Source organism: Mastigoproctus giganteus, chromosome 13 (genome assembly GCF_048544385.1).
Source record: "Mastigoproctus giganteus isolate SK-2022 chromosome 13, ASM4854438v1, whole genome shotgun sequence".
Taxonomy (NCBI): domain Eukaryota; kingdom Metazoa; phylum Arthropoda; class Arachnida; order Uropygi; family Thelyphonidae; genus Mastigoproctus; species Mastigoproctus giganteus.
In genome coordinates this window covers 757,883-784,883 of record NC_143587.1, presented here as the reverse complement: position 1 = coordinate 784,883, position 27,001 = coordinate 757,883, and the positions used below count along the sequence as shown (strand labels likewise).

The 27,001-nt window shown below is 40.2% G+C and overlaps 1 protein-coding gene across 2 annotated transcripts in view; it reads right to left on the bottom strand.

The window, feature by feature from the left end:
* Gpo1 (glycerophosphate oxidase 1) overlaps positions 1-27,001 on the bottom strand; it is a 428,577-nt gene that overhangs the window by 376,814 nt on the left and 24,762 nt on the right. For both annotated transcript variants that reach the window (XM_090387948.1, XM_090387949.1), the window contains exons 2-3: positions 20,595-20,693; positions 10,934-11,087 (exon numbers count right to left, since the gene is read on the bottom strand). In XM_090387948.1, coding sequence (XP_090244074.1) covers positions 10,934-11,087; positions 20,595-20,684 — 244 coding nt within the window. In that variant the 5' untranslated portion in view covers positions 20,685-20,693. The remainder of the gene's footprint in view (positions 1-10,933; positions 11,088-20,594; positions 20,694-27,001) is intronic.

Here is a 27,001-nt window from a genome sequence, read left to right as displayed (position 1 = left end):
AAGACAGAGTGGTAATCAATGGACACTGCTCTTCATGGACAAATGTTATTAGTGGAGTCCCACTGAGCTCAGTGTTGTTTTCTCTATTTATTAATGATACTGATGATGACATCTCAGGCTTAATGTCCAAGTTTGCAGACGATACGAAGGTTGGCAGAATTGTTAATGACACTAATGATGGTATGCTGCTGCAACAGGACCTAGAAAAGTTGAGCAGATGGGCTAAGAAGTGGCAACTGAAGTTTAACCTTGACAAATGCAAAGTACTGCATATGGATACAAGTAACCCCAGAGAAACGTACCAACTGTGTGGTACTATACTGACAGTGATAGAGAATGAAAAGGACCTGGGAGTAATGGTGCAGGTAGATATGAAGTTTTCTGGATGGTGAAGACAGTCTGCAAGAGTAGCTCATGAGGTCTTGTCAATGATATACAGGAATTTTTCTAGCAGGGATAAGGAAGTGATTATCCCCTTGTATAAGGCAATGGTCAGGCCACACCTTGAGTACTGTATACAGGTCGAGAAGACACATTTTAAGAAGGATGACGAGCTGTTGGAACGAGTACAGAGAAGGGCAACAAGATTAGTGAATGGAATGAAGGGTTGATCTTACGAAGAAAGGCTTAAGTTTTGCAAATTAGTGTCTGGAGTCTAGGCACTACACAAGGTGATCTGACAGAGGTGTATAAATCCAGGGGCTTACACCTGGTGAGTATGGGCTTGGCACACCCAGGTTCGTGAGCTGGATATCATCATTCTTCTCTTTCTTGGTGATTCCCTTTTACTTTTGACATTCTCTCTCTCTCTCTCTCTCTCTCTCTCTCTCTCTCTCTCTCTCTCTCTCTCATTCTCAGTGCAACTCGGGAATTTTTTTTTAGCTGGTGCAGCATAAGTCTCAGGCTTCCTTGCACCATATAGCTAATAATAATAATAATAATAATAATAATAATAATAAAGCCTTGAATGGTTTGAGCATGCTCAATGCTGATGGATTCTTACTCTTGATGAATAATCGCCTGAGAGTGCATAAATTCAAATTCAGAAAAGACAGTTGTAGGATAGATGTGTGGAAGTTTGCCTTTAGCCAGTGGGTGGTTGATTGCTCCAACAAAATTCCATTTGTAGTTGTAGAAGTTGATAGCTTAAATAGATTCAAGGCAGCACACGAGTGGAGATGGGTGAAATGAGAAGGGGTTTTTTTTTTTTTTTTGGTTGATGCTACGTAAGCTTGCTTTCTTGCTTTCCAATCAGTCTCACCAATTTGATTGTATCCAATCAAACTAGTCAGACAAGACTTCCAATTAACAAAACCATGCCCTGTCCGAGCTATAACTGAAGTCTTGTCTAGATGGTCCTGCAGTGCTTCTTTAACCAGTGCCTCCATTAATTTCCCTGGAACAGAAGTTAAAGTAACAGGTCTATAATTACTTGTGTCGCCCTTTGATCCTCTTTTGTGAATTGGAGTTACATTTGCACATCTCAAGTACATGGGTACCTCCATTGAGTCCAAGGAAGCTCACATAATTATGGCTAAGGGTTTGCTTACTTCCTTTGCTGCCTCCTTTAATATAACTGGATAGATCCCCTCCACCCCAGGTGCCTTTCTTATGTTTATCTTCATTTTTTCCTCCACTTTCCTCTCAGTTAGTACAAAATCATCTAACTCACGGCCAGAGTTTAATTCACCTCCGGCATTCCCTTTCCTGAATAACTCCTGAAATGTGAATGTAGATTGCAAAATACTCATTTAGTTTGTTAGCTACTTGAGCAGGATTATCAACAGTTGAGCCATCGATATCCATTGGACCAAACTGATTCATCAATTTCCTTCTAGAGTTTACATAAGTAAAGAACTCTTTGCTGTTTTTCTTTGCATCCTTTGCCAAAGATTTCTTGTAATCTGCCTTTGCTTGTCTAACCTCTTTTGTGACTTGGTTACAGACCAGCTTATATCTGTCATAGGCTTCTATGTCACCCATTAATTTATACACTGTGCTGCCACTTTATTAGGTACACCTACCTAGTAGCGTGCCCTCCTTTAGCCTTCAGAACAGCCTGAATTTGTCTAGGCATGGATTGAACAAGATGCTGAAACGTTGGGCAGGAATGGAGTACCATGCAGACATGAATGTGTCACGCAGTTCCTTGAAATTTGACAGAGGTGTAGGCCTGCAGCAAACAGCCCTTTCCAGCTCTTCCCAAAGATGTTCAATAGGATCTGAGCGGCCCACTGCAGCAAAGAAAAGTCATTTTCATGTTCCTGGAACCATTCCAGAGTGATTCGGGATTTGTGCACCAGAGCATTGTCCTGCTGAAGTAACTATCTGACTGAGGATAAACTGTTAACATGAACGGATGCATTTGGTCAGCAACAATGTTTAGGTACGATATGGCATTTAGATGTGAATCTATGGGTATCAATGGACCCAACATGTGCCTTCCATCAAACATGATCCACCAGGAACTTCGACTCGTCAAATTAAGCAACTGTTTTCCAATCCTCGATAGTCCAGTACTGGTGTTGCTGTACCCACAGGAGATGTGCTCTCTTGTTCTTCATTGATAACAAAGGTATGTGATGTCACCGTCGGCTGTTGTAGCTCCTTCGTGACAAAGTGCAACTAGTGGTCCATTGCGATATTTTGTTTTGCGCACCAAGGTTGTATTCTAACATGATGTGCGACATTGTGGTCCATCTGTTTGCTTGCACAATTCTAGCCATCCTCCTCTGACCTCACTCATCAACAAGCGATTTTCTTCCACAGGAGTGCTGTTAAGAGGATGTTTTTCTGTTTGTTACACCATTCTCGATACACCCTTGAAACTGGTGCGTGAAAACTTCAGGAGAACTGACACTTCAGAGAAGCTTTGTTGAGCACATCTTGTACCTACAACCATGCCACGTTCGAAGTCCGTTAGATCACTCCTTTTCCCCATTCTTACTAAGGTTTGTACACTTAACTGATACTAGAAAGGTTTTTCTGCTCCATTTATATCCACAACTGTGGTCATGTGACTTTCAACATTGTGGGACAAACCATTTGTGTGCATAGCAGTGGGGTACCTAATAAAGTGGCAGCACAGTGTATTTATCCCATGCATTTTTCTTCTCAGCCACATGTCTCATTAGTTCATCTGACATCCATTTAAGCCCAAAAGCAAAAATCTTTCCTTTACCCCAGATGGTAGTTATCTCTTTGGGCAAATCCCACTTCGGCACACTGTGATCACTGTAACCTAGTGGTTCCTTTATCTGTAGATGCTTAATGCATGAACAATCACTACTGATAATCAGATCAAGAGTAATACTGCAACTAGTTGCCTCCTGAACATGCTGCTCTAGAAAACGATCATCCAATAAATCCACAATAGTCTTGCTAGTGTGTGAGAGTGACCAACCCACTAATTCCAGTCAATATCTAGGAAATTAAAATCCCCCATTACAAGACTCTCTGTCGTTGTGGAAGTTGTTTATTATACTGATCAGAATCTTTACACCTATAACACACTCCTACTCTCAATTTTGTTTTTCTAGTGCTTCATCATCATCATCAGCCATTTTCAATCCACTGCAGGATGAAGGCCTTATTTCCCAGTGCTTATGTAACACCAAACTGACTCGACACTGCACTGCCCTGTCCAGCCATGTCAACTGGCTGCACTTCCTTGGATTTTGTGTTTCTTAACTAATAGCATAACCCTTTCTCCCTTCCTATCCTGTCTACCCTTCCTGTACATATTGTACTCCACAAATTCTATTTCTGCATTCCTTATATCTGTGTGACACCATGTCTCTGATATCCCAACAATATCTGTCTTTGATGTTTTGACCAACATCTCAAATTCATCAAATTTATCTACCAAACCACTAGCATTGGTGTACACGCAAATATACATGCAGCTGCTCCTATACTTAGCTACCCTAACACAGCCCATGTGTTTACTTGTACCACAATGACTTCCAGCAGTCACTGAAATCTGCTTCTTGTTTTCCAGGCTGCTGCTCATTCCAATAGAAGCAGTGCAAGAGTCACTTTCACCTCTGCCAGCAGCTACTGTTAATCTGTTAGTCCGTTATCCCCCCCCCCATTCTAGCAGTTTTCAGACCCATCCTGCCTCGATAGCATCAGCAAATATTTTTGGATCCTTTCTATTTAAGTGCATCCCATCCCTGTAGAAGCAGACTCTCTCTCTCTCTCTCTCTCTCTCTCTCTCTCTCTCTCTCTCTCTCTCCTCTTAACAAGCACAGACCAGGCTGAGAAAAATTCTACCCCCCTTGAGCCTTGCACAATCTTTCCAGGGCCAAATTGATCGACAAGGCTCTCATCATATACTCCCTCCTATCATGTCTGGACAGAATTGCAGACACTTTCAAATTGAACCCTAATTCACAGCTTTTTTTCAATAGTGACCTGTACTTGTTAAGTAATTCTACCGGTCTCCTACTCTTAATATCATTAGTGCCAACGTGTACAACTATATCATCTTTTGTGCCTTTAAAAGATGATATCCGCTCTACAACGTCATCAACCGTTGCCCTGGCAGACATACCCTGGTCCTGTTCCACCTATCCTTTTTACAAAGCATGTTCCCCGTTTCCCTGACAATAGTCACCAACAACTACTAGTTCCTGTGGGACTGGTTAATTCTGCCTTGGGGGTTGCCGCTGTGTTGCATGATGACCAAGTGCAAGCTCTGGAGTTGATGTGGGTAGCTGAGAGCTTGATGGGCCCCTCAATTTAGATCCTTCGAGGGCATCCACTCTGTCCTTCAAGCTCTCATATAGGCTCATAACAACGCTGAGTTGTCGGCTGATTTCGTTACACCTTGCATCGTGCACACACAAAGATATCCCCAATGCCAATATCATGTCCTGTACCTGATTGTCCACAAACATCATGCAAGCAGTGCGTTTTAAAAGGCTGTGATTCAGAGGGCAACTGCCCACCTCAGTTCTCCCCTGAGCCACAGCACTCCCATTAGCTTGAGCCTTTTGCTTTGCTGCTCTGGTCTCAGTCATGATTTCGATTTAATTTCAATAAAATTTCAATTTTAGTACAAAATTATAACCCTAAACTTATATCCCAAAACAGGTATAACGCTATATATATTTTTCAGTATAGAGTATTATCTATGAGTTCCGTTTATATAACTTCCATATCAAGTTATGTATTAATTAATTATGTTACGTTTGTAATGTAAGTCGTTATATGTATTTAGTTAAAAGTACAATTTAATTGACAACGAAGTTTAACAAAATTAATAGATTTTACTGATTAATTGACAATATATTATATACTGTACTATACTAAGCTTACGCTATCTAGTTCGGGATATCACGTTGTGTCGTATAACAATGGCGGCAAGTTAAGAATGGATCTACGGACACTTAAGTATTAACTTCCAAATCTCGCTGTCTCAACTCAGAATAAACTAAGGATCCTGACTAGGTCTATAAGCTACTTAAAGAAAATAATTTTGATGTAACAAATGGTCAATAAAGCGGCTAAATATGGCTAAAAAACGTATCGTTCAGCAGAGCTGCAACTTGTAACATGTGGATTTGATACCCTTACCAATACTTTTATGCAATTACAAGGCCGAGTAAAGAATAAATACACCAGATTAATCAGAAAATCACAAGTTTTAGAAAAACAATAATTTCAAATCAATAAATAAGAAAATCCACTTAGCGGCTTTGAACATGTTTCACTCCCACTAGCCTCGTCAGCAGACTATGTTTAACTTCATCAATCTCTCCTCCACTTTGCTCTCAGTTATTACAAAATCACTTGGCTCCCTGTTATAGTTTAATAAACCTGTGGCCTTCCCCTCATTGAATAACTCCTCGTGTGTGAATGTCGATGCAAACTTCTCATTTAGTTTATCAGCTACCTTAGCATATTCGCCAATAGTCAACCCATCTATGTTAAGTGATCCAATCTGATTCATCCCTTTCCTTCCAGAGTTTACATAATTAAAGCAATCTTTGCTGTTCTTTGTATCCTTTGCCAAGGATTTCTCGTAATCTGCCTTCGCCTGCCTAACCTCCTTTCTGACTTGATTACAGACTAGTTTATATCTGTCATAGGCTTCAGTGTCACCTGATACTTTATATGCATCCCATACATTTTTCTTCTCTGCAATGAGCCTCATTAGTTCATCTGACATTCATTTAAGCCTAAACCTTGAACAGTATTTCTTAGTTGGAATCAAACACCTAGTAGCCTCCAAAATTAAGTCCCATTTAGAATTCAATGTTGGTAACATCATCAGTTGATCCCACTATACAGAATTTAAAAACTGTCTGAGACCCCTGTAGTCACCTTTACTAAAGTAAAAGTCCTTCCCTTTAGCCTTGATGGTAGTTACATCTTTACGTAATTCTCACATCAGTACATTGTGATCACTGCCGCTCAGTGGTTAATTGCCAACTGGGTTAGCCGGATGGGTAAAGTGCTTGCCAGGTAACACAAGGTCGCGGGTTCGAATCCCGCCTTGGGCTTGGATATTACTATGGTGCCGAACCCTCACGGCCACGATACACAAAGGAAGCATAATAAAAATTGCTTCCTTCGTGTATTGCTCACATCACACGATAAAAAAAAAAGTGGTTCCTTTACCTGCAAATTCTTAATGCATGAATAATCATTGCTGATAATCAGATCAAGAGTATTACTCCCTCTGGTTGCCTCTCGAACACTTTGCAGTAGAAAACAGTCATCCAATAAATCCATAAGTCTTGCTAGTGTGCAAGTGACCAAACCACAAGTACCAGACAATATCTGGAAAGTTAAAATTCCCCATTATAAGATATTTTGACTTACTGGCCCACTATTTCTCTGCACAATTTCTCATTATACTCATCAGACTTATAACACACACCTACTTTCATTTTTCCTTTCCCAGTGCTTGTCACACCAAACAGATTCAACATTGCATTATCCACCAACATGAACTGGATGCACTTCCTTTGATTTTATGTGTTTCTTAACTAACAGCATAACCCCTCCTCCAAATTCCAATTCTGCACAGCTTACATCTGTGTGACACCAGGTGTCTGATATCTCAACAATATCTGCCTTTGATGTCTTGACTAGCATTTCAAGCTCATCAAATTTATTAACTATACTCCTAGCATTGGTGTACATGCAAGTATACATGCACCTGTTTCTACTCTTAGTTACCCTAACTAATGTATTTAGTTATTTATAAAATAAATACAGCCCTTGTATTTATTTGTTCCACTATGACTCCCAGCAGTCCTGGAAATTTCCTTTACGTTGCTTTCCAGGCTGCTATTCATTCTAATAGAAGCAGTGCAAGAATCACTTTTGCCTCTGCCTGCGGCCACTGTTAACCGTTTAGTCTGTGTATCCCCCCCCCCCAAGCTAGCAGTTTTCCGGCGCACCTAACGCTGCCTCGATAGCATCAGCAAATATTTTTGCACCCTTCCTATTTAAGTGTACCCCCTCCCTGTAGAAGCACTCTCTCTCCTGTCAACAAACACAGACCAGGCTGAAAAAAATTCTACCCCTTGAGCCTTGCACAATCTCTCCAGGGCCGAAGTGATTGACAAGGCTCTCACCATATACTCCCTCCTATCATGTCTGGGCAGAATTGTAGACACTTTCATATTCAACCCTAACTCGTGACTTTTTTTCAACACTGACCTGTACTTTTGTAAGTCTGCAGATCTCTTACTCTTAATGTCATTAGTTCCAACATGTACAACAATAATTCTTTTGGATCATGGCTTATGATCACAATGCCATCAGTAAATCGTAAATGGTTTAGATACTCTCCATTCACGCTGACTCCTTTCTGCAACCAATCTAATCTTCTGAAAGCTTCCTCAAGGGTAGCAGTAAACAATTTTGGAGATATTGTCTCCTTGTCAAACTCCTTTCTCGATTTTAAATATATTACTATTTTTTCTAGTCTAATAAAGGAGGTAGCGTTCTCATATATTTTCTTCAATATCATAATATATGGGGTATCTATGCCTTGTCTTTGCAGTGCCTGAAACAACGCCTTATGCTGAATTGAGTCAAATTCCTTTTCATAATCCAAAAATGCAAAGCATAATGTTGTTTTATATTCATTTGCTTTCTCCATTAACTGCGATATTACATTAACTGATCCATAGTTGAGAATCCTGTCCTAAAGCCAGCTTGCTCTTTTGGTTGATTGTCATCAAGTATTCTTTCTAATCTGTTAGTAATAATGTTTGTGAACAACTTGTTGTGGGTCAACAAGCTAATTGGTCTATAATTTACAATTTATCTCCTTTCTTATGCAGCAAAATTATGATTGCATTATTCCCCTTCTTAGGTGTCACTCCCTTCCTAATGTATTTTATGAAAAGTATAGCCAGTTTCTGGGTCATGTTGTTTCCTCTTTTAACAACTCTTCCAATTTTAACAACTCTACAGTAACTTCGTCTTTACCTGGGGCTTTCTGATTCTTCAATGCAAGTTTTACCTCATCAGAAAGGATATCGGGTATGTCGAATATGTGTTGCTAATTTGTGATCCATCTACCCCACTGCTGGCATCATACTCTTGCTCCTTATATAATACTTTATAGTAGTCTGTTATCTGAATTGCCTTCTCTGCTATTTATAAGTACACCATCAATGTTCTTCAGTTTCAGTATCATTTATCTTTCTGTATTACTGCTCATGGCTGCTGATTTAAGTGCTTTGTTTTCCCTTAATATTTTTTAGAAAAAAGAGTGAGAGAAGACATACGAAAAAATTAGTCAAGTGTTTCTTGACTAATTTTTTCTTCTTTAGATTTCTTTTTACCTAAAGGTTTCTCAGGCTTTATCCCTTTCAGAAAGGGATAAAGCCTGAGAAACCTTGTATTCCTCATCGATATTATGGTTCCGAAAGGTCTGCATAAGCTCAAACTTGTTCTTAAGTTCCAGTACATACTGTGTTTTCTCCTCTTCTGTTATCTCAAAGACCTTCGTATTATTTACTCGAATCAGTTTTTTTTCTTTCTTTTCTTACATCTATATCAAGTATCCATCTGACTATTCTGTGATCACTTCCAACATTTACCTTCTTCAGGACGGTAACATCATTCACAATATATCTTCTGTTAGTTGCTAATCCATTTGGGTTATTCCATGTCCAGTTCCTTTTCAGCCTTTTCTTGAAAAAAAAAAAAAGGTGTTCATTGCCAACACTCCTCAAGATTCTGCAAATTCCACAAGTCTTTCACTTTTTTCGCCAATTTTAAAATGTCCTATAGTTTCTATTTCTGTGCTAATTTCTCTCTTTCCAACCTTAGCATTGAAGTCCCCAAAATAATGGTGCAGTAAATTTTCTATTCATCTAGAAGTCTTTCAATTTCAGTGTACATTTGTTCAACAATTTGTATCAAAATTGAAACAAACTATCAAAATTTGGATTGCAAATTGTTTCAAAACTGAAACAAATGTTTCAAAATTTGAAACAAATTGTACAAACGTACAATTTGTTTCAAACCATAGACTATCCCAAATGTAGCAAACAGAGCAGAAATAATTTTTCATATATCTCCTTTCAAACTCATGTTGTGCATTCTTATGAAATTAGTAGTCTGTGTATAAGGAAAAGGAACTTCATTTTAACTCCTCTACTCCACAATTGGAGAACTGCTCTGTTGTATATAATTAGTACTCACTTTGGTTACATCGTTGTTAGATAGAGCGACATTGTTGGTTGAAGGCACTGCTAAATCCAATGCAGCGCATGGTTTTCTGTTTGTCTTTTACAATCTCGATAGTCTTTGTTCTTGTGCACCCATTGCTACCTCCGTATTTATATACTTAGGTTAGCTTGCTCGATACTCTCAATAACGCTCTAAATTTGACTTCAACAACATTGAACACAAAGGCTATAGTAGTGTGGCATTCAGTCCTTTCACTAATCAGAAAATTATTGATGTGAAAAAATCTATAGCGGCAACTAACAATGGAAAGTAACAAATATTTGGATTGCAAAAATATGAATACTTGTTAACCTCAGAGGATCACAGCTGGTATTTATGGGCTTGGCACACCCAGGGTTACGAGCTGGATATCATCATTCTTCTCTTTTTTGGAGATTCCTTTCTACTTCTCTCTCTCTCTCTCTCTCTCTCTCTCTCTCTCTCTCTCTCTCTCTCTCTCTCTCTCTCTCAGAGTAAATAAAAAATTTTTTGGCTGCTGCAGCATAAGCCTCAGGCTAAGGATAATAATAATACTTCCTGCAGTAGTAATTGCAGGAAGTATAATTGTATAAATGGCTACAATCAAATGGGTAATTATGCTATTAGCATGGATTTCGCTAACCTTTTCCAAAATCTGATTCAGTAGAGTAAGTAGCAGCCGTGAGCATAAAACGTTACATTGTTCATACTAATTATTCATAACTTGGGTTCTATCTTTCGATTTTAAAATGGTTCTGATTTTCTTCGAAGATGTTTTCACGTAATACATTTTTCGTGCATACAGTTTTTTTTTTTTTTGTTTTTTTTTTTTTTTTTTTATATCTCGGTTAGTCTTTAGAACATAGTACACATTCCAATTTCTTGATCGTTGAGAGTAGTAGTGATTGACATGCCTAGCCCCTCCTAACACTTTCCTTTTAGTGATTGAAAGCTCTCAACTCTTCAGTATATGGTACCTGTTTTAGTTAGTTTGTTTATTCCCGTGACTATTTTAATATCAGAAAAAGAGTTCCTGATTTTAAAATAGCGGTGGGGGAGGAATTCGCTCCGACACTAAGTAAAATGAAATTGGTGGGAGGTAAAATGAAATTGCTAAGAGTAGCAAATCAAAAAGATTGCTACTCTTAGTTGTTTTTCATGATGAAAAATCATAAAAAACTCATCAACAAATAATTTATTCTGCTTGTAACAACATTCAGGAAGCCATTACAGAATAAATCACACTCACCTCTAGTAGTAGAATCAAGAGCAATTCCAGCACCAGTAGCTCCACCCCCAATAATAAGTATATCAAATTCTTCTGTCCCTTTTAATGACTGCAAATGCTGTTCACGAGTAGGCAATGGACGTTTCAACTGAAGCTCTGCAGCCAAAACAGGTTTCTAGCAAAGAAATATTAAAATAACAGTGAATAATTAAATTAAACACATGCAACTTGAATTGATAGGTGATTCAAATATATTCTTTAAAATTTCTGCTTTTTAATAAATTGGTTTTAATTAATTAACTAATGAACTAATCTTGAAGAAACACTTTTCTGTGTGAATACTACTTGATTTATTAAAAAAAAAGAAAGAAAAAATAAAACTGCAAAAGGAGATTACCATTTTAAAATATTAAAAACAAAAGTATGAACTACAAGTGCAAGATTGGACACCATTACTTTATGAAAATATTAAATTAAAGGGAACGAGATTTTAAAGTGGAGTGTGGGATAAAGGATTCCATTCCTGCAAAAATAATTTCACTGACACAACCAGAGCAAACGTTGGCATCAAAAGTTTTGAAACAGTAGTCCGACCAAGGAAAAGAAGAAAAGAAATCTTGTAAGTCATCCCATTTTGCATTCTTGTAATGCCAAACAATATGTGGTTGGGAATAGCCATGAGATAAAGGCTCCATTAGAGAAGAGATAATCACCAAGTTGTGATCTGAGGTGCCAAAAGGACCTCTCACTTAGACCGTGTACTTAGAAGGGTTGTTTGTGAGAAAAAGATCAAGCGTGTTGGCTGTATAGTTAGGATTGTCTGGTATTCTGGTAGTTAAATGAACAATCTGCACAAAGTCATTAGTAATTGCAAATGACCCAGCATTTGGACCAGCTGGGTTGGTGTGACTAGAAAATGGAAGCCAGCTGGAGTTGTAAACATGAAAATCACCAAGGAAAATTACCTTACTGTTAGGAAAGTTGGACTGGAGAAATTCAAGTTGCAAAGAGAGGACGTCGAAGAGCTCCAAGTGATTAGTGGAGTTGGGTTGTTGTTATTTGGTTTTTAGGAGCATTAGCAACTACCGCTATATTGCTCCCGGGATATGCCGTGGTCATTCCCTGACCTTTACGCATCCTCCGTATTTGGTGGTCACAGGCTCGAAACCCAGTCTAATCAAGAAGCGTGTGCTACGCACTGCTGCTCCTGCTCACCTGCCTGATGGAGTTGGGAGAACGGTAGAGACAACAGATGAATTTGACATAATGAGGTAGAGAGATTTTAAGCCAGAGAAGACTGAAAAGAGGAGATTCCAAATTACCAAGTCTCTGACAGGGAATACTGGAACGGACATATGCACAAGTACCACCTTTGAGGCAAAACGTGGTACTTATGCATACGTCATAAAGCGAATAAATTGGGCAAATGAGATGAGCAGTAGTTGAATCAACCGATAACTGAGATTCTGTCAGAAAAAGTACATGGGGTTTGGCAGACTGCAAGTGGAAATGGACATCGTTGAGATTAGAATTGAGACCACGTATATTTGTGAAATGAATTAGGAAGTGTTTGGGAGGTTTGGATCTTTTCGCAGATAAGCTTACTCCATTAGTTTGACAATTCATGGTATATTCAATAGTAAGAAAAAGTGGGTGGGACATGCTGAGTAATGAAAATGAAGTAATGAAATTTTTGGATATGCGTACACGTGGTAAGAATATACCCAGATCCTTGACATAACGTGGCCTCGACAATGCCCTCTGCATACACACTACTCGGACTCCCTCCAGTCACTATCAGGCAGAGTAGAGGTAGAAAGATTATACACTTGGTCCTTGAGGTTGTCACAGACATTCTCTCAGATATGCCAGACAAGCTGTTCTTGCTACCTGGGAGTCTAAAACGCTGATGGAACTGATATTCGGGTGACACTCAAGTCAAAGTGGACCCAATTTCGGCGAAGTCCGGACGGTCTATGACAGCCAAATCCTCTGCTTGCACCTTCACGATGGTGGGACTGTTAGTAATCCTGGGTATAACCTTCATGCACAAGTACATGGTGGGTGACCACCCAGGTGTGAACCAACGTAAGCAGGGGTCGAGGTGTGGCGCCCACACCACATGGAGGAATGCCGCCCTCTATGTTACCAGGCAGTACTAGGTGGTAGATGACTCTCATCAACCAGTGAAATACCACCACTTTGCTTATTGGAGGCTTGAAGTGGTGGAACCCATGTTTAGTCTCTAGAGCTAAGTTCCGGCCAAAAGTAAAAAAAAGTAAAGTGCAGCCATTATCAACCCACTGCAGGATGGAAGCCTCCTCAACAATTCATGTTGAGGGAAATGGACCATAATCTGCCACGCTGGTCCAGTGCGGGTTGGCAGATCGACCGTATTCAGCAGTCAGGGGCTTGAACCCCGGTCTACTCAAAGAGCATGTGCTACTGCACTCCCGCTTCTGCCCACTCGGCTACGGAGTTCCGGCCAACCCTTCCCTATCTCTTCCATCATGCAGTATGATTGATGATTTTTGAGGTTATGATGAATGTCGTGGCGAGATCCAATATTCCTTACATTTCGAGGGTACAGCTCTAAAACGGTGTTCGCAGGCCGGCCGCTAGTTAGTACACCGGACTGAACCTATTGGTAACTCTCTAGGAAGCTTCTGGATCAGCTAGTGTATAATCTTGCTACCTCTACTCTGCCAGATAGTGACTGGAGGGAGTCCGAGTAGTGTGTATGCGGAGAGCATTGTCGAGGCCACGTTATGTCAAGGATCTGGGTATATTCTTACCACATGTACGCCATATCCAAAAATTTCATTACTTCATACAGCATGTCCAACCCACTTTTTCTTACTATTGAATACACCATGAATTGTCAAAATAATAGAGCAAGCTTATCTGCGAAAAGATCTAAACCTCCCAAGGACTTTCTAATTCATTTCACAAATATACGTGGTCCCAATTCTAATCTCAACGATGTCCATTTCCAGCATGTTAATTAAGAAATACATAAAATCAAAGGAAGTGCACCCAGTTAATATAGATGAACAGTGCTCTGTTGAGTCAGTTTGGTGTGAGATAAGCACTGCGAAAGGAAAAATAAGAGTAGGAGTGTGTTATAGGCCTAATGACTTGAATGAGTACAATGAACAATTGTACAGAGAAATAGAGTGGGCCAGTAAATCAGAATGTCTTATAATGGGGGATTTTAACTTTCCAGATATTGACTGGAACTTGTGGGTTGGTCACTCACACACTAGTCAGACTTTTGTGGAGTTATTGGATGATTGTTTTCTGCAGCAGCATGTTCGAGAGGCAACCAGAGAAAGTAACACTCTTGATCTGGTTATCAGCAGTGATCATTCGTGTATTAAGAATTTGCAGATAAAGGAACCACTAGGTGGCAGTGATCACAGTGTGCTGAAGTGGGATTTACTCAAAGAGGTAACTACCGTCAGGGGTAAAGGAAAGGGTTTTTGCTTCCGTAAAGGGGAGTACAGTGGTCTCAGACAGTTTTTAAATTCTGTACAGTGGGATCAACTGACGATGTTACAAACAGTAAATTCTAAGTGGGAAGCATTCAAAGAATTAATCGTGGAAGCTACTAGACTTTATATACCGATTAAGAAATATCGTTCAAGGTTTAGGCCTAAATGGTTATCAAATGAACTAATGAGACTCGTGACAGAGAAGAAAAATGCATGGGATGCATATAAATTATCAGGTGACGCAGAAGCCTGTGGCAGCTATAAGCTAGTCTGTAATCAGGTCACAAAGGAGGTTCGGCAGGCGAAGGCGGATTACGAGAAATCTTTGGCAAAAGATGCTAAGAAAAACAGCAAGGATTTCTTTACTTATATAAACTCTAAAAGGAAGGGGTTGAATATGATTGGTCCACTTGACATCGATGGTTCGACTGTTGATGATCCTGCTCAGATAGCAAACAAACTGAATGAGTATTTTGCATCTACATTCACACGTGAGGAATTATTACAATTTGAAAATGGAAGAAGGTTATCAAATTGTAGCAGTGTGCTTAATGATTTTGTAATAACTGAGAGCAAAGTGGAGGAGAAATTGTTGAAGTTAAACATAAGAAAGGCACCTGGGGTGGATGGGATCTATCCAGTTATTTTAAAGGAGGCGGCAAAGCAACTAAGCAAACCCTTAGCCATAATTATGAGAGCATCCTTGGACTCAGGGGAGGTTCCCACGGACTGGAGATGTGCAAATGTGTCCCCAATTCACAAAGGTGGATCGAAGGGTGACACGAGTAATTACAGACCAGTTAGTTTAACTTCTGTTCCGGGTAAAATAATGGAGTCGCTGGTTAAAGATGCATTGCAGGATCATCTAGACAAAACTGCAGCAATAATTCAAACACAGCATGGGTTTGTTAAGGGAAAGTGTTGTCTGACAAATTTGATTGGTTATTATGATGTGGTCACAAAGGAACTGGATGCAAAAAATAATTTTGATATCATATACTTGGATTTCAGGAAAGCTTTTGACACTGTTGCGCATGGAAGACTACTGTACAAATTGGAGCAGAATGGTATTAAGGGTAAGTTGCTACAATGGATAAAAGGATGGTTAAGTGGGAGAAGACAGAGGGTGGTAATCAATGGGTGCTGCTCTTCGTGGACTAATGTTATTAGTGGAGTCCCACAGGGTTCGGTGTTGGGTCCACTGTTGTTTTGTGTATTTATCAATGATATTGATGAAGGTATATCAGGCTTAATGTCGAAGTTTGCAGATGACACAAAGGTTGGCAGGGTTCTTAATGACAGTAATGGCAGTGTGCTACTGCAACAGGATCTAGATAATTTGGGCAGATGGGCTAAGAAGTGGCAACTGAAGTTCAACCTTGACAAATGCAAAGTACTGCATATGGGTAGAAGTAACCCCAGAGAAACGTACCAACTGTGTGGTACTACACTTAAGGTGGTAGAAAATGAAAAAGACCTGGGAGTAATTGTGCAGTCAGATATGAAGTTTTCTGAGCAGTGCAGACAGGCTGCTAGGGCGGGTCATGGGGTTTTGTCAATGATATATAGGAATTTTGCTAGCAGGGAAAAGGAGGTGATTGTCCCTCTGTATAAGGCAATGGTCAGGCCACCCCTTGAGTACTGCGTACAGGTCTGGAGGCCTCATTTTAGGAAGGATGTAGATTTGCTTGAGCGTGTACAGAAGAGCAACACGATTGGTGAGGGGAATGAAGGGATTCTCTTACGAAGAGAGGCTTAAGTTCTGCAAATTGCAGTGGCTGGAGACTAGGCACCTGCGCGGTGATCTGATTGAGGTCTATAAGGCCTTGAATGGGTTGAGCACGCTGAATTCTGATGGGATCCTTCCACTTGTTCAGATTACCAACCTACGGGGACATAAGTTCAAATTAAGAAAGGACAGATGTAGAATAGATGTGTGGAAATTTGCCTTTAGCCAGCGGGTGGTTAAATGCTGGAACAAACTTCCATCTGTCGTTGTAGAAGTTGATAGGTTAAATAAATTTAAGGAGGAACTGGACAGGCATTTGGAGGGAATGGTGTGATTTTTTTTTTTTTTTTTTTGGCTGATGCTGCATAAGCTCCTACACTTGCTTTCTTGCATCATGTGCCACTACCACTACTACTACTTGCAGTCTTCCAAACCCCATGTACTTTTTCTGACTGAATCTCAGTTATCAGTTGATTCAACTACTGCTCATCTCAGATGTCCAAATTATTTGCTGTATGATTCCTTTCGCCTCAAAGGTGGTACTTGTGCATATGTCTGTTCTGATATTCCCTGTCAGAGACTTGGCAATTTGGAATCTCCTCTCTTTGATCTTCTCTGGCTTAAAATCTCTCTACCTCATTGTGTAAAATTCATCTGTTGTCTCTACCGTTCTCCCAACTCCACTAATCACTTGGAGCTCTTTGACTTCCTCTCTTTGCAACTTGACTTTCTCCAGTCCAACTTTCCTAACAGTGAGGTAATTTTCCTTGGTGATTTTAACGTTCACAACTCCAGCTGGCTTCCGTTTTCTAGTCACACCGACCCAGCAGGTCGAGATGCTGAGGCTTTTGCAATTACTAATGACCTAGCACAGATTGTTCATTTACCTACAAGAATACCGGACAATCCTAATCATACAGCCAATACGCTTGATCTTTTTCTCACAAACAACCCTTCTTAGTACAAGGTTGAAGTGAGAGGTCCTTTAGGCACTTCAGACCACAACTTGGTGATTGCCTCTTCTCCAATGGAACCTTTATCTCATGGCTATTCCCAACCTCGTATTGTTTGGCATTACAAGAATGCAAAATGGGATGACCTGCGAGACTTCTTTTCTTCTTTTCCTTGGTCGGATTACTGTTTCAAAACTTCTGATGTCAACGTTTGCTCAGATCATGTCAGTGAAATTATTCTTGCAGGAATGGAATCCTTTATCCCACACTCCACTTTAAAATCTCGTCCGTTATCTAAACCTTGGTTTTCCAATAAATGTGCTAAGGCTGTCCAAGAGAAGAACGTTGCATATCGTAATTGGCTTGTTTCCAATTCTTCAGTTTAATTTACTGCCTACACCAAAGCTCGCAACAATTGTAAAGCAGTTATTAATCAATCCAAACTAGAGTTTGAACAGGCTAAGAGTAGAAAACTTGCTTCTTGCCCTAATGGTAGCCGAGCATTCTGGTCTCTTGCCAAAGCTATTGGCCGAAACTTTTGTCCATCTCTGGTCCCACCTCTGTCCAAACCAGATGGTTCTGTTGTCACTTCAGCGAAGGATAAAGCTGACCTGCTAGCATCCCATTTTTCTTTGAGCTCATGTATTAATGATCTTGGTAAAACACCTCCAACCATTCCTAACACGCTGCATTCAATGCCTCCTGTGGTCTTCCGTCAAAAGGATATCAGAAGGATTTTGATGAACCTTGATGCTAAGAAAGCTCCAGGTCCTGATGGTATTTCTCCACTTGTTCTCAAAACCTGTGCTCCTGAACTTACTCCTTTTCTTTGCCGCCTTTTTTCACTTTCTTATTCCAAAGGTGCTTTTTCTTCTGCTTGGAAATTTGCTCATATCCAGCCAGTTCCTAAAAAGGGTGACAAATCCCTCCCATCCAATTATCGTCCCATTGCAATTACTTCTGCTCTTTCTAAAGTAATGGAGAAATCAATTAACCGCCAACTCTTAAACTACCTAGAATCCTTCCGTCTGATCAACGATCGCCAGTATGGATTCCGTCAGTGTCGATCCACTGGTGATATTCTGGCTTATGTTACCCATTTATGGGCTAATTCAATGGAAAGGTTCAGTGAAACACAAGTAGTTGCTCTTGACATCTCAAAGGCTTTTGATCGTGTTTGGCATAAAGGTCTTCTAAACAAGCTTCCATCTTATGGTTTGCCAACTGTTTTTAGTAATTGGTTATCCAGTTTTCTCTCTGATCGCTCACTGAGGGTGATGGTAGATGGCTCTCTGTCTTCTAACTTCTCCACTAATGCCGGTGTCCCCCAAGGTTCAGTTCTTTCCCCCACTCTTTTCCTCTTGTATATCAATGACCTTCTTCCATTGACTGGAAATCCTATCCATAGTTTTGCCGATGATAGCACATTGCATTCAACTTTCCATTTTGAGAAACCTTGTCCAGCTCAATCAGCTTCAAGTTCTCGAACATCTGCTGCCAATTCCTTAAATGCCGATCTTCAGGTAATTCTCCAGTGGGGCAAAGGCAACTTAGTTGATTTCAACCCTTCTAAAACTCAATCTTGTCTTATATCTCGCAAAAAGGATTCTTCTGCTCCTATGCTTATCTTTAGTGACACTCCGATTTCTAGGCAAAATGATATATCTCTTTTGGGGATTACCCTGACTTCTAATCTCTCTTGGCACAAGCACATTACAAATATTGCTTCTTCTGCATCTAAAAAACTTGGTTTTCTCTTTCGCTCTCGGCGTTACTTTTCTCCCAAACAGCTGCTCACTCTGTATAAATCGCAAATCCGCCTTGCCATGGAATATTGTTCCCACATCTGGGGTGGTGCCCCCAAAACCTCTCTCAGGCTTCTTGATTCCATTCAGAAGAGGGCAGTTAGGTTAATTAATGATTCATCTCTAACAGAGTCTCTCCACTCGCTTTCTCATAGACGCACTGTTTCTGCTGCATGCCTCTTCTACAGATACTTCCATGGGCACTGTTCTTCTGAATTGGCTTCCATAATTCCCGCTCTCTCTTTCAAAACAGTCCGAACACGTGCCGCCACCAGCCAACATCCATTTACTGTCCAACTTCAAACCCACAGAACCAACTTTTCATCTTACTCATTTATTCATTCAACTGCTGTTTTCTGGAACAACCTTCCTTCATACGTATTTCGTGAAAATTACAATCTACAGAAGTTCAAGTCCAATATCAACAAATATCTTCTTTCGTCTTCTCAACCTCCAACCCAAGCACGGTACTGAGTACTATAGGTTATAATACATCTCGTGTTTGGGTTCTCATAAAAAAAAAAAAAAAAAAAACACTAGCTGATCCGGAAGCCTCCTAGAGAGTTACCAATAGGTTCGATCCGGTGTACTAATTAGCGGCCTGCCTGCGAACACTGTTTCATAGCTGTACCCTCAAAATGTTAGGAAGATTGGATCTCGCCACGATGTTCATCATAACCTCAAAAGTCATCAATCATACTGCATAATGGAAGAGACGGGGAAGGGTTGACCGAAAGTTAGCTCTGGAGACTAAACATGGGTTCCACCACTTCAAGCTTCCAATAAGCAAAGTGTTGGTATTGCACCGGTTGACTCTCATCAACCGGTGCACCACACATCGACCCCTGCTTACGTTGGTTCACACCTGGGTGGTCACCCATCGTGTTCTTGTGCATGGAGGTTATACCCAGGATTACTAACAGTCCCACCATCGTGAAGGTGCAAGCAGAGGATTTGGCTGACACAGACGTTCCGGACTTCGCCAAAATTGGGTCCACTTGACTTGACTGTCACCCGAATATCAGTTCCATCAGCGTTTTAGACTCCCAGGTAAGCAAGTACAGCTTGTCTGGCATATTTAAGAGAATGTCTGTGACAACCTCAAGGACCAAATAATTCTGAGAGGCTCAAAAAAATTTCTACATGAAGCAAATATCAAATTTTATAAAAATTGACTCATTAGGAATCAAGTTATTACATGCATATGAATAAGCAAAATGACAGGCCTGACAAAGACAACATACCTAATATTGTCTTTTCCATGCATAACATGGTTAAGTTAAGTTAGGCTAGGCTAGCCTAGCCTAACCTGCATAACATTTTTAACTAATACTCATCAAAATTAAGTATTTTCAATATGATTTTAAGCAATTATCATTTTTTTTATTTTAGAAATAAAATTACATTTATACAATTTATTATATTTATAATAAAATATAACAATGTTCTTGTTTATACTCTGGCATGACCAGAAAGTCAGTGGAGTTTACAACAAATCAATCAATACAAACATTAATTGTATTTAGCAGTCACGGGCTTGAACCCCGGCCCACTCAAAGAGCGTGTGCTCATGCACTTGCGCTCCTGACCACTTGGCTACATCAGGCCTAATGATATACAATAAAATAATAACCAAACATGCTAAAATGTAATAAATACATAATGTATTTCTAATAAAATTTAAGTGTATTTCCTACTTACTCGATTGCTGAAAGTATGTGACAATCCATAAACTGCTGCTAAGCCACTCCCACCTACCACTAGAATTTTCCACAATTTCCTGGTTGTCATAACTGAAATCTGAAGATGTTCAGAGAGCAGTCATTAATTAAATTATCTGTCATTATAAATTTAAACACAAAAATTAAGTTATTATTATCTTCTCAGGATTTGATAACGAAACTATTACAGGCAGTAGTGAACTACCAAAATTTTTAAACATTTTTGCTAAAAAATGAACTCTTATTTGAAAAATAAGTTATACCTGTAAGTAAAAATAATACCACATATATGATTAATTTTTCCTACTTGTAGGGGATCCAATCCATCTGGAACAGCAGGATATTTTTACAAAATGTTTTTAACTACAGTATATCCGTTATTCACATGAACACAACACTGATGCAAAAATTTATTCTAATTCAGGCAATTCTAACAGCATGAATTGCAAATTCATTATTTAAAATGCTCAATATTACACATTTTCACAGCATACACTCAGCAACTGCACAGGACAAAGCATTCTACCTATTCAGCTAGATCCAAGTTATTATGAATTAAAAACAGAACTCAGAGATTCTGAAATTAATGGGTATTATGAATTAATTAACTACTTAGCATACTAATTAGTTAATGAAACGAAGCATAATTTATGCTTTACATTTCATTAGCTAAATTATGCTAATTAGCATTAGTAGTGACAAATAATGTTCTTTCCATATCACTTATTCATCATATCTACCAGTTTTCCTACTTTTTCCTCGAATTTATTTAAACTACCCAATTACACAAGTCAGATGGAAGTCTGTTCAAATCAGATATGCCCATATTGAAGACAAATTTCCACACATCTATTGTGCACTCTGCCTCATTTTCAGTTTATATCCCCTTTTATGTAATCTGAGCAAGAGGAAGCATGACATTGGCTTTGAGCTTCCTCAGTCCGTTTAAAGCCTTAAAATATCTCAAATCTCTCTCTGTAGGCACCTAGCCTCCAGTTGCATGCAATTTGCAGAACTGAAGCCTTTCTTTCCTGGTAAGCGCTAATTTTTTTTGTTCACGTCACCAATCTCTTCTTCTTCGCACCCATTCTAACAGATTAACATCCTTCCTAAGATGAGGTCTCCAGACCTGTAAAAAGTTTCCAAGATATGACCTAACCACTGCCGTGTACAATGGGATAATCACCTCCTTATCTCTGCTTAAAAATTTCTGTCATTGAAACCTCACAGCTTGTCTACACTGTCAGAGAATTTCATGTCTGACTTCTCAATTACCCCCCCCCCCCCAGATCTTTTGTTCTCCACCAATCTGTGGTATCACACAGTGGGCATGTTATTCGGGGATTACTGATACCTATATCCAGTACCTTGCATTGTCAAACTGCCACTTCTCAGCCCATCTGCCTGATCTTTCCACATCTTGTTACAATAGTGTACCCTGATTACTTTCAATAACTAATCTGCCAACCTTCATATCATCGGAAAACTTACAAAGTAACCCTGATATACCTTACAAATGATGATTAGGTGTTTAGCCAGTAAAATAATATCTTTAATATAAATAGATACTGTAGCTTTCGAGACAAATCGTGTCTCTTCAAGAGAAAATGGAAACTTTAGATATAAAATTATTCTAACGGACACAGTTGTGTGTGCAGTGAGGCGTGCAAGGGCATGAGGTAGGCCATTCAATCATTCAACTGGTGTTTATTGTTGCTGCATGGACATGCGTAGTTTTTCTCCAACACTTATCTAAACCTAAAACAGTTGTCTCTAAGATGGGGTGTAGTCTCATGCCTTTGCAGCGGTTCATGGCTCTCGAATTACACAATATATTGAGTGACTCTAACCAGAGGCGGTGGGGAAAGTATCAGGAGTGGTCAATTATTTCATAGTCACGCTTGGGATTGAGGTCGTAGTGGGTGGACCAGAAGTATTCCACGATTGTGGACTGGTCGGTCTCAGCAAGGCGAATCGCTGTGTCGTGTTCTGCAAGGTGGTCTTGAAGTCTCAAAGTCTCTCCTATGTACCAGCTGTCACAGTCTTTGCTGGCTATGCGGTAGATTACACTGCTGCGTAAGAGAGGGGTGACTGGAGTCTTTACATTGGAAACTAAAGAACGTAAGTTTCTACCAGGCAACTGCACGCATTTTATGCGGTATTCTCTGAGGATTTTTGAGATCCAGCCCGACATGCCTGGTTATTACGGAATGTAGGGAGTAGATACATTGTCCTGAGTTGATGGTGGTCTCAGGTGGACTGTGAACCCCTGTGCTTGCAATAAGCACTTGTCTAATATGTGTGTTGGGTAGCCACAATTGATCAAGTCTGTCTCTGTCCTCATTCTAAAAATCTCGTTGTGCCTAGCTTCGTCTGTGCTGGAATGGCTCCAAGCCCTGGAGAACAGAGTGCGGGCAGTGCTGTTGAGATGACTAGGAGCATGGCCGGATCTGTAGTTTGTGAACTGTCCGCACCACATGGGCTTATGGTATACTGAGGTTTCTAGATATGGGCCTACACATTTTACTAGGACGTCCAGGAATGGAAGAAATCTGTCTACTTCTAACTCTAGAATATCTCAATTCCTTGTCTGGATGAACACAGACAAGGAATTGAGATATTCTAGCAATGCTGTTTCAGAGCCATGTGGGATGACGGTAAAGATGTCATCAACGTATCTGCACCATGTTGTGATAGATACTGGTGGTTTCAGGAATATCTGTTCTTCCAATTCTTCCATGGCGATGTTGGCCACTACGAAACTCAGAGGGATGCCCATGGCAGTGCCATGTACCTGCTGGTATACGGAATCCTCAAAGGTAAAGATGCTGCTTGACAAGCACAGGTTGAGGGCAGTACAGATGTCGTCAGTAGATAGTGTTCTGTTTGGAAGAGTTGAGTCATTCTCAAGGAGCCTCTTAGTACAGTGTACGGCCTGTTGGACAGGGATTGATGTAAATGGCGATACTACATCAAATGATGCCATAACAGCGTTGTCAGAAATTGAGAGCTCTTTAATAAGGCGAATGAATTTGCCGCTGTTGGTGACGGTGTGGGTGGTATTTCCTACAAGAGGTGTGAGGAGTCGTGCAATATATTTGGATGGTTCATATGTAGGTGCATTGTAGGAGGACACTATGGGCCACAGAGTAACACCTGACTTATGGATTTTTGGTAACCCAAATTGAAATTCTTTGCATTAAACCATGCATAGACAAGTTTATTGATGCATGACTCCAGACGTCGTAAGACTTTAATGGGCAGATCTGTCACAGGTTCTTACAGGAGGACCAGGGCTTTCTCTCGGTGGGCTGATCGGTTTAACACGGCAGTGCGATGTCCCTTGTCAGCAGGATGCAGAACGATGGTGCTGTCCTTTCTTATAGAGGAAAGAGCGGCGTGATGACGGTGATTAAGGTTCGAACAGGTTCCGTGTGCTTCGGAGGATGGAGGCAGTTTTGAAACGGATTTCATTAGCAGTTTCTTCAGGGAGGTTGGTAATGCTTGCTTCTACTCCCATACAGAGTTCTGTGATCAGTGGCTTTGACGAAACGACGGCGAACTTCATAATGGCAGTCAAGACGTTGAGCTGTTCGATGGTTAGTTGTTTGCTGCTCAGATTTAGAACAAAGGAAGCCCTATTAGTTGAACGGGTGTTCTTTCTTGAGGAGTGTGCCTCTCTGTCTATATTGACAAATTTTCGCTGTTGTCGTGAACGATAAGTATCAGATACAGTTAACTTGGCGACAGATGGTATGAACAAGGTTGTTAAATATTATTGGTGAGATCCTACCTTGTAGTTCCTGTAAGAGTCTGAATTTATTGTAGTCAGCTCTCTTGATTTCATAGTGGAGATGGGTTATCCACAATTTCAAGGATTGTAGGCCAAAGTTGAAACAAGCATGGTTCATGCGAGTGCTGTTAAATGGGGCTTTATAGGGGAATCCTTTAGGGATGATGCGGTTGGTTTAGCACCTATGCGCAAAGCGCAAATGTTGCCTGTTGCGGGCTATCGAATTGAAGGACTTCTGCAGTTGAACACAATCACTGTAAACGTTTTGGCCATAAAGAGAACATATGAGGATAAATGAGCCTGTTGTACTGGAATCCATAGGATATAAATGATGATTAGGTGTTTAGCCAGTAAAATAATATCTTTAATATAAATAGATACTGAATATCTTTAATTATAAATAGATACTGTAGCTTTCTAGACAAATCGTGTTTCTTCTTCAACAGAAAATGGAAACTTTAGAGATAAAATTATTCTAACGGACACAGTCGTGCGTACAGTGAGGCGTGCGAGGGCACGAGGTAGGTCATTCAATCATTCAACTGGTGTTTATTGTTGCTGCATGGACATGCGTAGTTTTTCTCCAGCGCTTATCTAAACCTAAAACGGGTGTCTCTAAAATCGGTGGCTTCCTTTGTTGTAAATCTGAGCAGCAAACAACTAACCATCGAACAGCCCAACGTCTTGACCGCCAGTATAAAGTTCGCTGTCGTTTCGTTGAAGTCACCGATCACACAACTGGCTATGGGAGTAAAAGCAAGCATTATCAACATCCCTGAAGAAACTTCTAATGAAATCCGTTTCAAAACTGCCTCCATCCTCCGAAGCACACAGCCCACCTCCTCAAACCTTAATCACCATCAGCACGCCACTCTTTCCTCTATAAGAAAGGACAGCACCATCATCTGCTTCCCGCTGACAAGGGACGGCGCATTGTCGTATTAGACCGATGAGCCTACCGAGAGAAAGCCCTGGTCCGCCAGCAAGACACCAGCGTATATGAACCTGTGACGGATCTGCCCATTAAAGTCTTAGGACGTCTTGAGTCATGCGTCAATAAACTTGTCTATGCATGGTTTAAAGCAAAGAAAATTTCTGCCCCGACTCGGCAGCTTCTTCATGCCACCGGGTGCCAACTACCACAGTTTTATGGGTTACTAAAAATCCATACGCCAGGTGTTCCTCTCCGGCCCTTAGTGTCCTGCTGCAATGCACCTACATATGAACTATCCAAATATATCGCACGACTCCTCACACCTCTTGTAGGAAATACCACCCGCATTGTCACTATCAGCGGCGAATTTATTCGCCTTATTAAAGAGCTCTCAATTTCTGACAACGCTGTTATGGCATCATTTAATGTAGTGTCCCTATTTACATCAATCCCTGTCCAACATGCCATACACAGCACCAAGAGGCTCCTTGAGAATGACTCAAATCTTCCAAACACCACATCACTGTCTACTGACGACATCTGTACCGCCCTCAACATGTGCTTGTCAAGCAGCATCTTTACCTTTGAAGATTCCGTATATCAGCAGGTACATGGCACTGCCATGGGTACCCCTGTTAGTTCTGTAGTGGCCAACATCGCCATGGAAGAATTGGAAGAACAGATATTCCTGAACCCACCAGTATCTGTCACAACATGGTGCAGATATGTTGATGACATCTTCACCGTCATCCCACGTGGCTATGAAACAACATTGCTAGAATATCTCAATTCCCTGTGTGTTCATCCAGTTCACTCTAGAGTTATAAGTAGACGAATCTCTCCCATTCCTGGACATCCTAGTAAAATGCGTAGGCCCACATCTAGAAACATCAGTATACCGTAAGCACGTTTCTGGAGGTCACAACCAAAAAACAAAAACAATTTGCACTTTCCGGTTTATTGGGCTTTTCTTTTAGCGCAATCTATCATAAACGATAGTAAACTCAATCTTATTGCATTTGCGATAATCCCAATAACTGGAATCTTGTGTGTTTTTACATTATGGTATTAGGGTGAAATGAGTTCCCTTCACTGAAATCTTCAGTAATATAAAAAACAAATATATTTTTAGAATCTTCTGTTTATTTCTATTTACTTATTACAATGATGAAGATGTTGTTGTTATTTGGTTTTTAGGAGCATTAGTAACTAAGGCCATATTGCTCCGGGGATATGCGGTGGTCATTACCTGACCTTTCTGCATCCTCCATATTTGGTGGTCACGGGCTCAAACCCAGGTCTAATCAAGAAGCGTGTGCTAGGCACTGCTGCTCCTGCTCACGGAGGCCCCACAATGATGAAGAGAAAGCGACCAACAGAGAGTGTATGTGGTGGCAGTGCTAGAAAACAAACAAAATTGATTTAGAAATGAAGATGAAAATGATTAAGTACGAAGCAGGACAAAGTTTGTCATTAGGTATCACTGCTTCAACAGTGAATACTATATTAAGGGACAGTGTGCATATAAAAGAACATGTTAAAGGATTGATGCATTTAAGATCAACAGTGATCACAAAACAGCATTCAGGTACTATATTGAAGATGGAAAAGCTATTAATCGAAAAGCTATAAAGCTATATGGATGGAAAATCAGTTCAGA